Below are 13,873 nucleotides of genomic sequence, written 5' to 3'. Positions count from 1 at the left end.
CCCAGCGCAGCCACCATCTTGAACACGGAGTCACCATGGAGAAAGAACTGGACGACATCCCCTAAGCAACTGAATGCGTCAGCCCAGAAGTGACACATGTCACTGCCTTTCACAACTGGCTGGCTGAACTAGTGACATGGTCTCACCTAACCAAAAAGGCGTTGGAAAATGCGGTCTTACTGTGTGCCTGGAAAGCCGGGCCAGAAATACTTGACAGACAGCACTGATGTCTACTCACTGGTCTCTGTGTCACCTTCCCTGGTAGGACCGCTTGTTTTACCTCCCGGCCTTCCTAGGCACCTCCAGCACTTAGGACTCACGGTCATTATCACATTGCATTGTCATTGTGTTTACTTACCTTTTTATCTCTTCCTTGAGACCATGCATCTCTCAAGGACTGTAAGGAGGTCATAATAAATGTTTGAGTGCGTGGGTGCGTTTGAGAATATATGCAACCATATATCCACAATGAAAGTCAAAGTCCTTTTGGTGGCTTAGCGGGCCATTCATGATCTAGACCCCACTACTCTTCTAACCTTATCTCCCCACATCAGCTCCTCACCTGGCCCCAGATGTGCCATCACTCTACCTCACCTGTCTCTCACCGCTCCCCATGGCTGGATGCACAGCCGCTGTCATTTGCTCCCCCCCTACCCTGCTTCTGATGGATCTGCACTGAGCAATCATCTCCTCGGAGGGGCTTCTCCAGCCCCCTCTCTAAAGAATCACCTGACCCCACCTGGCCCTGCAACTCCCAGGCTGGCTGGCTTATCTCTTATTCTTCTCCACAGCACTTACCCCTTTCTGATGCAAACCTACCCAAGTATATGTTAAATATACTCGTATTAAATAGCATAAACATACAATGTGTGATGATATCTATAATACACGTAATTGTTTTTGGTACTTGTTTTCTGTCCCCATCATCCCACACACTCTTGAATGTAACTTCCATGAACAAAGGGCCAGGATAGTACATACTTATTAATAAAAAAGGTTTATTAATGAATAAGGGATTCAGAAATGAATGACCTCCTCTCATATGACACAATTTTGAGCCCTTTTAACACCTTAGCGGCCCAGTTTTGACTGGTGATCAGTGTAGTACAGAGCAGAGCCGCCCCTTGTTTGTCCTTTATTCTGTATTTCAATTAATAAAGCCTATGTTTAAATAAGAATTTGGAGGTTACTCCTGACTGACTCATAGAAAGTTTAGTTATTGAATGTTTTTCCCCATATAACACTGTGCCTTCCCCTCTCTGTATAATCTTGCTGCTGTTGTTTGGGATCAAAGTGTAGGACTTAACATTTTTTCCCCTCTTGATTTGCCTGTCACTTGTCTTCCTTTTTATTTATAACATTATTATTTATTTATTGAGTATCAACTATGTGCAGAAATCTGCACTAAGTACTACAGAGTATTGTGTGATAATTCCCACAAGAAAAAAAGTTGTTCAGTAATATCAACATGGATCAGATAAACAAACTTTAATCCAATAGGAGAGACAGCAAGGCCCCTCCCATGTGTAAATGACGGAGGGCAGAGCCGTTCCTGGAAAGGTTCAATAACAGGAGGGCAGAAGTGACTCTCTGGGGACGTAAAGCCTGAACACGGGGAATCAGGAAGGCAGGTAGAGCTGGGATGGGAGGGGGCGTGGGAGAGCTTAGAGTTATAAGGGCAGTTGGTTCAGACACCACCCTCCACCTGCCCCCAAGGTAGAGTTACCTCACCTGAATGTGAAGGAGGCTCTCCATCTCCCACAACACTCAGTGTTTCCACAAGATTATGCTAAGGAGCAGTCTTTTCTGATGTCCCCTAAAAGATAGGACATTTCATATATTCCAGCAGTTTTAGGGCAGTTCTTGAAAAAGAGAAGAACCAGAAAAAATATTCTACCTGTCTGCAAACCATATTTATTTTAGTTAATAAGAATTATACAGATAGTAACTCAGTCATCACTCCTACTCCTTAAGGTAGGTACCATTATTACCTCTATATATGAGAATCTGAGGCAGAGAGAGGGTAAGGGATCTCTTCACAGCTATAAAGTGAAGGGACTGAGGCCCGAGCCTGGGCAGCTGGCTCAGAAGCCTGTGGTCTCCACGGTTCTGGTCTTCTGCTTCCTCTCCATATTGGAAACCGAGATGGACCACAGTCCAACACACAACCTACAGGCTGAGCAAGAAGAGAGGGTTTCTGTGGTTGTCAGTGATACATGTCGCTCCTAGTTCAACCAACCTCAGTCGTTGTTCAGAGTGGAAACTGAAGAGAACAGCGCGTGACTGGGGTTAACCGGGAGGGATCAAATGAATTGGAGAAGGAGCCAACCTTCTGCCCACAGAGCACTTGCTCACTCATTCATCTATTTGTTCAGCCTTTCATACAACTGCCCATCCACTCACTCACCACCACACCTTGGGCACGTTCCCTGTCTTGGACACTGTCACGGGCTGCAGATAAGGCTCAGGCTGGTCCCAGTCGCTTCGGCAGACCAGGTGGGGAGATGCAAGCCGAGGAGGCCCAGTCTTGCACCCTCCGTGCTGTTAGAAGGGGACTTGTGGAATAATGGGGGCTGACTCAGCCTACACTGGGGGAGCAGAGCAGGGAAGAGATGGAGAAGAATGCTTAGTGGAGGAAGGAACACTGAATGAGGCCCAATCAAAATCCAGCATTTCTGGGAAGATTCTACAAGTTCCACCATTTCTCTCAGAGACAAGATAGAGTTGAACTCCCTTTTTGAGAAAGGTGCTGGAATATAGCAGTTAGGAATAAGGGTTTGGACGTCAGTCTGGTCTGCCTGCAAATCTTAACCTGTCCAGGCAGAAATCACTCCAGTGCAAGGTAAGTATCTGGTCAAGTGCTGGGGTTCGTTGCCCTGAGGGGTGAGTGAGATACACGGCAGGGTCTATGCACCGTGCGCCTTCCGTGCCCTCTGCTACCTTCTCCTCAGACTCTCAGTTACTCTCACTAGGTTCCCAAGTCCTTCATCTTCTTGGTAGCTCTAAACCTTCAGAACGAAAATTTGTAAGTCTCTTTTATTTTATTATTTTTTTTACATAGGAAATAAAAAGGGAACACAGTTTTTGTAAAACAGATTTTCATTACTGTGAATTTATTGCACTCCTTGGTTCCCGGTGACTAGGTAACCAGCAGAGGAGGTAATTTATTATTTTAGCAATTTCAACAGGACCTTGGAAGAAAGGCACCCTGTGGTCACAGAGCGCTGGAACTATACTAATGAGATGATTAAAAGAAAGTTGGGCTCACACAGTCCCAGATAATCACAAGTGTACCCAATGATAATTAACAATTACAATTACCTGGAACTGTATTATTTGCCTGGTTGGTTATACAAAAGTCAACCTGTGCTGAAGAGGTGAGTTTAAAGGAGTTAGTAAATTCTCTGAAGTGGCTCGTGGGGCCTGTTCCTGATAGGTATCTAGGGGAACTGTGGCCCACTTCATCTAATTCTCAACCAGAAGGGAAGGAAGGTCTGAGCTCTCCTAAGAGGAACCTTCTATCCACAAAGCCCCCGCTCCCAGCCCGGGTGTGTCTTCTAGGAGAAACTTTCCTGCCATGGGGGCCAGAGTCCTTAAGTTCTAGGCCAGAACAGTCTCATGCAAAAGCAGTATCCATTTTCAGAGATCCAGTCCTCCAAGAACAAAGTCTTGGGACTTTCTGGCTTGGGCATCCACTGTCCCTCCTCGGTGCCTGCCAGAACCTTCGTCTGCCCCTACTTCGGCTTTGTAGGACTAGGGAGAGTGGTGGCACCAAGGCGCAGGTCTCAGAGGTTGCATTGGCCCTTGGATTCTCTTGCAGATTCCCACAACTCCATGCCGTGTGCTGAAGGCTGGTCTTGAACGAGCTCTGGCTGAGAGAATGGGGGCAGATGGGGAAACAGTGGTCCTGAAGAATATGCTGATCGGTGTCAACCTGATCCTTCTGGGCTCCATGCTCAAGCCCTCAGAGTGTCAGCTGGAGGTGACCACGGAAAGAGTCCAGAGGCAGGCAGTGGAGGACGAAGGAGGCATGGGCAACTACAGCACATCCAGCAAAGAGCAGCCCATGGTCTTCAACCACGTGTACAACATTAACGTACCCCTGGACAGCCTCTGCTCCTCGGGGTTAGAGGCCTCGGCCGAGCAGGAGGTGAGCGCGGAAGACGAGACTCTGGCAGAGTACACAGGGCAGACCTCGGACCACGAGAGCCAGGTCACCTTCACCCACAGGATCAACCTCCCCAAAAAGGCCTGCCCGTGTGCCGGCTCCGCCCAGGTGCTGCAGGAGCTGCTGAGCCGGATCGAGATGCTGGAGAGGGAGGTGTCAGTGCTGCGGGACCAGTGTGCCACCAACTGCTGTCAAGAAAGCGCGGCCACAGGTAGAGTCTGGGCCGGGAGGTGGGGGACAAGAGGGAGGTGAAGTAAGGGAGCAAACTCTGCATCTTAAAAAAGTACCCTCATCCAAGGCTCAGGCCTGCCGAGTCTGTGAGATCTAAAGGCAGCCCGTCCCCAGGGATTCAGCTCAGGGATTCTCAACACTGCGTAGCCAGTTTGAAATACATTAACCTGATTTGGGGGGGATGAGTCAGGTAATGGTACAACGGCTCAGCACAGCAACTTGGACGGCAAGCAGGGAATTTGATGTCTGTCTTCATTCATCTCTGGTCTTCACAGGCTGTTGAATTGATATCTATTCATGTTCACCTGAGGGACTAGAGAAGGCAGGCGCTGTGTTCACTCAATCGCAGCCTTTCTCCCATCGGAATAAATGATAGTCATTAAGGTCTCAGAGGACCTGTCCGCATCTTCTCCAGCAGGATGGACGCTTTAACCCTGCTCCCTCCACAAATAACGCATGCTTGTGCACACACACAGGCACACACGCTCACACAGCTCATCCCGCCCTCCAAAAGGGCAAATGCTCTGAGGATTTAGGCCTCACTCTGCCTGCCTGCTAACTAGTAGCACTTACGAGTTGTTACCTGTACCTCTCTGCAAAGCCTGATTAAGTATCCAGAGCCAGACTTCCTGAATTCAAATCCTACCTGTGCTGCTTCCAAGCTTTCAAACAAAGTAAGTTGCATAGCCTGTGCCTCCCTTTCCACATCTACAGGGTTATCATCCAAACTAGAACAAGGGGCCATTCAATATCACAGACTGGCTTCTGGTGGGCCCCATGTAAGTGGAGCTATTATCAGCTCAGCCCTCTCAGCTCTGTGCCCATCTGTTCTCACCTCAGGGGACCTCAGACCCAGGCATTTCCCTTCTTTGATGAGCAGGGGCATCTGTTACCTTATCTTGGGTGCCAGTGTCCACTTCTAGGGCTCCATATCTCAAGGCCTCCTCGGGGTGAGAGTGGAGTGCAGTTTTAACAGAGGATGTCCATAGTCCCCCGGTCACAGCAAGACTGGGGGCAGCTTTTGAGTAATGAAGTATTTCATGGGTTTTCCTCAGCTCCTTCTCCTCTCCCTCACCCACACGAGAGACAAACAGCTGAAGGCTAGCAGGGGGTGCTCTGTCACTCAGTCCCCTGTTCTTTGGGAGAACTCATGGGTCATTCATCTGTCCAGTGGAGTGCAGAGCAGGGCAATGTCATAGGTTTCCACGGTCTCTTTGCTGCTCAAGAAGCAGGGTGGCTTCTGTAAGTGGTCTTCTTACCAGGATTCCTGGCAGATGGGAAAAATCATACGAGGGAGAGCTGTGGAGCCATGTCAGTGCAGTATCTTTTCAGGCCACAGGGAGTGCATGAAGCAGCAGAGTGAATTTACTAAACTTCACATCCTCAGGGTCAAGTGCAGACAAGGATGCCAAGCAGGTACTTGGTGTGTGTGTGCTTAATGAGTTTGTTTAGACAGATCAATTAACCACTGTAGCTCTACGACAGCAAGGGTCAGGACAGGGATATGCAAAGAATCCAGAGGATTGCAGCAAAGGGTGAGTGGGGCTGAGGACTCTGGAAGACTTGGAAGCAACCTGGTGCTGAGCTTTGATGAATGAACTGTCAGTTGATGGCAGGCAGGACGCCTTCCTCTGCCCGCTGACCCAGTGCTCAGCCCACACCCGCTGGCACGCCCCACCAATCCCTTTCAGTCCCCACAGCCAATAACAGAGTGAGCATCTTTGATACAGGACCATCCTGAATCTCTTGGAATCCCTGGACCTGCCCAAAGAGAGAATTAGAGGCCTGAAATGTACTGCCCTTGGGGACAGCCCCCAATCCTCAATGTGGTGTGACCCTGCAGGGTTGAACCCAAGTCAGTCTCCCTGGGACATTGCTTGATAGCTTGCCTGCCCTCCCTTCTGATCTGCCCCTCTCCCCTACCAGGTTTTTCCACTATATACTTTCCAATAAGTGACCTTTACATGAGTCTTCACCTAAAGTCCACTTCTAATGAAATGACCCCGATCTGAGGCACCCTGAAGATGAGCTCTAGGGGGAGGATCAGATCTCCTTCATCCTGGCCCCCAGCACTGTGCTAGCATCAGGCACCATAACACCTGAAAATAGTGATTAAATTGATAGTGTCCCAAACTATGTGGAGCTTAACTCTTAGCAACACAAATCTGATCAGAGATCACTAGAGGTCTCTGCCTATCTCCCCTCCTTGACCATTTATAGGAGAGGCCGATGCTGCCCTTGACCTTCTCCTTGACCATTCCAGGACAACTGGACTACATCCCCCACTGCAGCGGCCACGGCAACTTTAGCCTGGAGTCCTGTGGCTGCATCTGCAACGAAGGCTGGTTTGGCAAGAACTGCTCAGAGCCCTACTGCCCGCTGGGCTGCTCCAGTCGGGGCGTGTGCGTGGACGGCCAGTGCATCTGTGACAGCGAATACAGCGGGGACGACTGCTCCGAGCTCCGGTGCCCCACGGACTGCAGCTCCCGGGGGCTGTGCGTGGACGGGGAGTGCGTCTGTGAAGAGCCCTACACGGGCGAGGACTGCCGGGAGCTGAGGTGCCCTGGCGACTGCTCCGGGAAGGGGACCTGTGCCAACGGCACCTGTTTATGCCAGGAGGGCTATGTGGGCGAGGACTGCGGCCAGCGGCGGTGTCTGAATGCCTGCAGCGGGCGAGGACACTGCCAGGAGGGGCTCTGCGTCTGTGAAGAGGGCTACCAGGGCCCTGACTGCTCGGCAGGTAGGAAGGGGAGCTGGGCGGGAGGCTGGGCAGGGCTGGTCCAGCACACTAACTGGACACCTCCGGGGAGATTGGAAATAGGTGCGGGAGGGAAGGTGAATTTTAGGTAAGGTCATTCTCGGTCGGGTTGTAGTCATTTGCTTTCCAAGACAGCTGATTTTTCGAGTCAATAACAGTTGGTGAGGCAGATTAAAAGGGGGCTTAGGAAAGGTCAAGTTCAGGCTGAGAGGCAGGTCTTTACCCCCGACTCTAACAAAGGCAACTTACTAACAGCGATGACACCCCACTGTCCCTGCGGTGCCAGGGGAGGCTGCGGGTCTGTTTTCTGTCACTGATTACAGGATCCCACAGGCTGTTGAATCATAAGGAGAAGAGGCTTATTTGGGCTCCCAGTGCTGGAGGCCCACGGTCGAGGGGCCACATCGAGCGAGGGCCTTCCTGCTGGCAGAGTCCAGAAGCATGCAGGGTGTCACCTGGCAAGAGACATAGAGCGCACGTGTGTCTCTTCTCACAAAGCCACCAGGATTCAGTCCTGGGGTCCTCCCTGATGGCCTTCTCTCCCCTAACCACCCCCCCCAAAAAACCTCCACCTCTGGACACCACAGTCAAATGGCTTCCACTTTCTTCAATTATAAAGAGGACAAATTCCACCTGGGGGGCCTTGGGGGACACAACCAGACCACACCCAAATCACAGCAGATGGAGCAGGCACCTGCTCACCCGCGGCTACCAGGCCTGATGCCACGGTCCCAGGCTGCCTCCTTTTACAGAGCTCCCCAGGGGGCGGGAGCCAGTCTACCAGGATCTCCACTCACCTTGGAGCTTGCAGATGGCGAGGGTTATTGATTCATGAAATGACCGAGGGCCTACAAGCAGAAAAGTGCAGGCAAGAAATCAAACGTAAATAGGAAAAAAAAAATACTATAGGCATCCAGCAACAGCGACATTCCGATGATTAGTAAAGAATATTAAAAGGAGGGGGCTCATTGTGTTGCCGATGACTACAGCACAAATCTCACCCCAAATATAATCCATACCTTAGAGACGGACAGGGGGCATCTGAAAATGGAGCTCTCAATCCAACAGTGAGAAAGATATTAATATTTCATTAGGGTTGATTTTTTAAAAATATATTTTGTCCCCAAACAGGTTATTTTCATTGTCTCCCTTTTGTTCATCCTCCTCTGATTAATCAGTGAGTATTGCTGAGAAATTTATTTGTGCTTTAAACAGCACAGATTAGTAATTGATCCTGTCCATTTAAAGCTCGGGATGCCCATTGGGAAATTTTAAAAGCAGAAATCACAACAAACCTTTTCCAACTTTCTGGTTGAGCAATTCCAGGAGTTTTCTAAAGGAGAAATCCTGGGAAACTGGCTGTACCAGCCTCCTGCTCCTCAGTATCTTCAATGACACTCCGCTCTGTGGCAGACCCAACTTCCCACCATATGACTTCAAGTTACATTCTTTTGCAAGATCAATGGCAATGATGAAAGATTTAAAATTAAAAAAAAAAAAAAGATAATCTACTGCCTAGGAGAATTTTTTTTCTACATTAAGTTTTTTCTGATTTTACTTAATTCATTTAGTCTCTCAATTTCGTTTACTGAACTGGAATGTCGCTCTACAAATATGGTCATCGAATCAATTGTTCCAAAGCAAAATTCAGACAGAAGTTAAGCCTCATTGTTTCTGAATCTAAAGTCACCAGGCAGTTTCTGGACAGCAAGGATAAAGCATAACTTAGTTTCCACCCAGAGGATGAGCTGCTAAGCCCCACCTGGAGGGTACTCCGGGTCACTTCTGGCCATTGCTGTGTTGAGGGTATTCTATCCCATACACAACTCAGTGTTTGCATGTCTGCCCTTGCCCTCATGTTCTTGACCTGTCTTTCTACAGGGATGGGTCCATTCACAAACAAAAGCTTGATCTGATCCAGGGTCCAAAATGCATTGGAGACGAGCCCTCCTGGTCATCTCTGGGAAGACTCAGTAACTGTCAGGATTCCTATGACTTGGTTGAGTCCAAACCATACACACATTACTTCTATGCTGCTTTAAGACTTCTGTAGGCCCAGATAAATCACTTAACAGGTTCCCAAAACATGTGAGGAAGGACAGTTGCATAATCTCCATCTGTTTCTATAGCAACCCTGGAACCACCTCTCATTGCATGAAGTACTGCTCTTAAAGCTTGCCTCTAAAACCAAATGCCACAGGTCTCTGCCAGAGAGGAATCTAGGTCATTCCTCAAGGGCTCCTTGGCTTGCTGTTTGTGAAAAGGCTGTCGGAGGGGGGGCTATTTATCCCCTGCTTGACATTTCTGGCCAGGTGCACACACAACAGCAGTACTGCTCCGACCGCCTCGAGGAGCACCGAGGGGAGAGAAGGGTTGGGAAGGTGGGTAATGAAGAGTCGCAGGCTACACTCCCTCGGAGGTCACCGCTTTCTCCTTGGCAAGGGCATGGAGAAGAGCTGTCCATTGTGTGGATTTCATTCTGAGGCTGCTTGGGTCCCCGGAACTGGAACACAACTGAATATTGGCAGCAAGGCCACTACGTTTGACTCCTCAGCTTGATTTTTTGCTCATGGTGCACCATGGGACAGAATCTCAAGCTCTTTGCCTCTATTCTCTGCACATGTGCAGATAATAGAACAAACAATTCATGAATATGAGCACTTAAGACTTGCCTTACATAGAAGCTACTCCTGCCTTCTCATTTGACAGATTTCAAAGCAGTTGTCCAGAGAGAGAGAGAGACTTTCCCAGAGCCTGACAGCTCATTAATGGCAGAATAAGAATGAGAACCCAGCCCTCTTTAATCTTCTCTGAACTGCTAAGTAGACAGAGTTGAGAAACGTCCATTGTAAAGCCACAGCCACAAAGAAGTGACCTTTCAATAAAGAAGCTGAGCCCTTTTAAATGTTTAGAAATCAAGGTATTAGAGAGATGGGGCGAAGATGTACCTGGGACCATGCGTCTGCATCTTCCCCAGTGATGGCAGCCAGAGCAGAAGCTAGCTGTGAGCGGTCCTGATCTCCCTAGGAGCCAGGGCGAAGCAGGGAGCAGGCTCTGGAAATAATCCAGAAAGCTGCTCCCCAGACTTCAGTCGGGCCTGCAGAGATCTGTCAACATCAGCCCCTGCCTCTGTCAGGACTGCAGCCAGCCCTACCTTTGGCACCCGAAACCCCTTGCGTTTTAGAGCAAGACACCACGTGGACTGGATCCAGCTGCTCTCACCACCTAAGTGCAAAAGTGACGTGAGGTTGAAAACCGTCAGCAGCGTGGGCGCTGTGCAGATAAGCACCGCTTCTTCCTTTTTAGCAGCCTGCTCTTCCCTAAGTTTCAAAGTTGGAACTCCAGAAAGTAAGACTGAGAATGCCTTTTCCCCACCACAAATGCATCAACTCAAGGCTTGAGTCTCCATGATAATTTGCTTTGTAACCCCACATTGTCTTGCTGGGTAACGATTACTGGCTCCCAAAGTACACAGCTGCTGCTCACTTACAGGGCAAGTAGCGATGCTGTCCCCCACTGAGCCACTGCTCAGAGAAGTCCTCTACCCTGAAAGACACCCCTTGCTCTTCCTCCACAGGAAGTGAAGGAAGTGTCTTCCCCCAGGCTCAGGCCTCAGGCTAAGCGGCTGAGATAAATCTTCTGCCCCTCTTGTTCACTTAACAATTCTAAAACAATCTGCTCAGATCACCCTTCACTGTCACACTTAGCTTTATTTTCTAGAAGAGAAACCAGAAAGGAATACACTGACTTGTCCCATAGGCCCTAAGAGTTGTTGGTGACTTGAAATTTGGAATGGCCTTTTTTTTTTGTCCCTGTGACAGAAAAATGTCCTGCAAAAGAAACTTGGGAACAACATGCTGACTTACAAGAGACATGCTCCAAATAACTTATTTAAAAGGGGTTTTCTTAGCTCCAGGATGAGCACTATTCTGGAGAGCACATCCTACACAATTGTCTGGATTGCTTCTCATGTAGTTCTACTTGGAGGGACGGTGCATGGAGAACAATCCACATTCTACTCCTTAAATCATAGGAGAAAGAGCTCTAACCATAGAAGAGTCAGGCTGAACAATCAGTTCTGCTACATACAGCCCAACTCCTGATTTGACACAGGCCTTGACCCGGGCCTTAGATTCCTCTTTTGTAAAGTTGAAATAATTATAGCTCTTTGGACTACCTTACAGGCTGCTGTCAACGGATTTTTTAAATAGTTAAATGGTGTGTGTGGCATGTTTTCTAGGTTGTGAAATGCCATGTACATGGAAACTGGAATTGCATTTGGGCTCAGAGGTTCTAGAGTCATTCTGGCTGGGTTCTAATCTTAGCTTCTGTGTCTGTCCCCTGTGTGGCCCAGTTTCCTCCCCTATAATATAGAAGTAATGATAACACCTATTCCATGGTGTTGGTAAGAGGTCAAATGAGATAATCCATGTTGGAGCAGTGAGCACTGGGCCTGGTATGAAATAAATTCTCAGTGTGACGGTGCCAAATACTGACAGGTTCTCATCAGTCCTTCCCTGGGCCCAGGAGTCATTCCATACAGGCTGCCCTGAACGTCTCAGTGCAGTTCATGTCTTCAATAATGTCAGAATTATCAATGATGCAAGTTTATGCAGTGTCATTGGAAGGTTAAATTGTTTAAATATCGTTTGCACCTCTTCAATTTTGTACATTTTTAAAAATAAATTTTAAATTTTTGTTTTGGTTCTGATAGAGGAAGCTCGGCTCTCTAGATTTTTATACAATGAATGGTTTTGATCAAATGCAATCAAAGCCAATATCCAGCACTGCAGATAAATGCTGCTAATTTCCCTCCTGTGGGTCTGGGTCAAAGGGCTCCTCACTTCTGCCCTGGCTGAGGATTTGAGGTTTCACGTGTGAGCACAAGGAGGCAGGTATGAAAAGCAGCTGGCCTAGACCTCTGGCTTGTAAAGGTGAAAGGTTGAGATTACCCAGAGGAGAAATTCAAAACCAATGGCAATTCTTAAGCCAGCCAAACCCTTCACTACATATGAATGTATAGGTTAATTATGGCCATTTAAGTATTGGCCTGATCTTTGATTTAATCTCCGAGCAGGTCCAATTACAGAAGCACTGGAGTTATCCTCTAATTAGTCTTAAAGTTTCAATTATTTGATGCCTACACTTCTGGTGAATCTTCACTTCCCAAGGGAACCAGACTTGAAAGGCTCTTTCAATGTGGTTTAACCTTTGGTGACTCTGAGTAGCATTTGGGAAGTCAGACAAGAGAGAAAAGCACAGCTCTCAAGAAGGCTTCTTGATCATCACCTCCAAGGTCAAGGCTAATGAAAATTAGTTTAACATGTTAAACTTCTTCCAAAACTTTCTTTTTTTTAAAAGGAAAAAAAAAATGCTATGAGAAAGAGCCACTAAATGTCTTTATCAGACCATAGTGTACAAGGCTTCCTGTCTTGGGGTCATAATTTGTAAGATAACAAGGAACGAAGTCTTTAGCCCCATTTGTACACTCAGACATTGGCTCTCAGGACAATCTGATGACAGTAACTTAGTCAACGACCAACACTTTTGGCCAGCGGTGTGTGATGAAATATCTAACAACTGGATCTGTGATGAGAAAACCAAAAAAAACCTGAAGCTCTGCTCTGACCGGTTTCCATGGTGTGAACACTCCCCGTGTGGCCAACTTCAAACCACCAACATGAGGTCGCTCAACCGGACACTGGAAACGCAATAGACACATCACACAGAATCTCCTCCAGAGAGATGGAACACACAGAAGTCGCTCAGGGGCCTGAATGATAGGAAGATGTGGTGAAACGACTTTAAAGTGAATACTTACGACCTTTGTTTTTAATGCAATTTGCTTCACTGTAAGTTTTTAAAGTTTCGACTTTCCTAATGGTCCTATCTAACCATCTTGTGAAATTCCTGAAGATTTGATGACTGACTTTGACAAGCCAGTAAGAAGCCAGCTCCAGAACACCACTAACTCACAGCCTCACGGAGGTTGGGATAACTCAGTGCAGAAAGGAGGTGAAGCTGTGACAAATCACTGGGTCCGCTGGGCCTGCAGACCCTGTGGAGATGGCGTGGGGGCGGGGTGACAGGCGAGGAAGAGAGTTGAGTCCAGGGTGGGGCAGGCAATCCTCTGAGTTCACGCTGTCTGTGTATTGCCTCCCGGTAGTTGCCCCTCCAGAGGACTTGCGAGTGGCTGGGATCAGCGACAGGTCCCTTGAGCTGGAATGGGACGGGCCGATGGCAGTGACGGAATATGTGATCTCTTACCAGCCGACGGCCCGGGGGGGCCTCCAGCTCCAGCAGCGGGTGCCTGGAGATTGGAGTGGTGTCACCATCACGGAGCTGGAGCCAGGTCTCACCTACAACATCAGCGTCTACGCTGTCATTAGCAACATCCCCAGCCTTCCCATCACTGCCAAGGTGGCCACCCGTACGTACCATTCCCCCCTCCTGCTGCATTTTTCTTTCCTCCCACATGAGATCATGGGCATTCATGGTAGTGGTGTCTTTTCTGAATCCTCCAGGGACGCCTGCAGTCGTCTTTGGCTCTTGAGGGGAAGGGCTTCAGACACGACCCACTTAGAAAAGGGTGTGTCTTTAAACAGGCACTTCCTATTAAGAGAACGTCCAAATTCAGGCAGCTTCCATAAATTACCAAACCCAAAAGAACAAAAAGTACTTAATTATTGAGTACTGACTTGTTGGAAGCTAGACTC

General features: G+C 48.4%; 1 protein-coding gene across 4 annotated transcripts in view; it reads left to right on the top strand.

The window, feature by feature from the left end:
- The window catches only part of Tnr (tenascin R), a 385,191-nt gene that overhangs the window by 302,273 nt on the left and 69,045 nt on the right, over window positions 1-13,873 (top strand). For 3 of the 4 annotated variants that reach the window (XM_021722635.3, XM_021722634.3, XM_078022361.1), the window contains 3 exons: window positions 3,821-4,379; window positions 6,663-7,139; window positions 13,324-13,587. In XM_021722635.3, coding sequence (XP_021578310.2) covers window positions 3,881-4,379; window positions 6,663-7,139; window positions 13,324-13,587 — 1,240 coding nt within the window. In that variant the 5' untranslated portion in view covers window positions 3,821-3,880. Of the gene's footprint in view, window positions 1-3,820; window positions 4,380-6,662; window positions 7,140-13,323; window positions 13,588-13,873 lie in introns of those variants that run through there. The other variant, XM_021722636.3, reaches the window with a different exon arrangement.

Source organism: Ictidomys tridecemlineatus, chromosome 10 (genome assembly GCF_052094955.1).
Source record: "Ictidomys tridecemlineatus isolate mIctTri1 chromosome 10, mIctTri1.hap1, whole genome shotgun sequence".
Classification (NCBI taxonomy): Eukaryota; Metazoa; Chordata; class Mammalia; order Rodentia; family Sciuridae; genus Ictidomys; species Ictidomys tridecemlineatus.
Note: the sequence above shows the minus strand (reverse complement) of the source record. Positions and strands in the feature narration are given on the sequence as shown.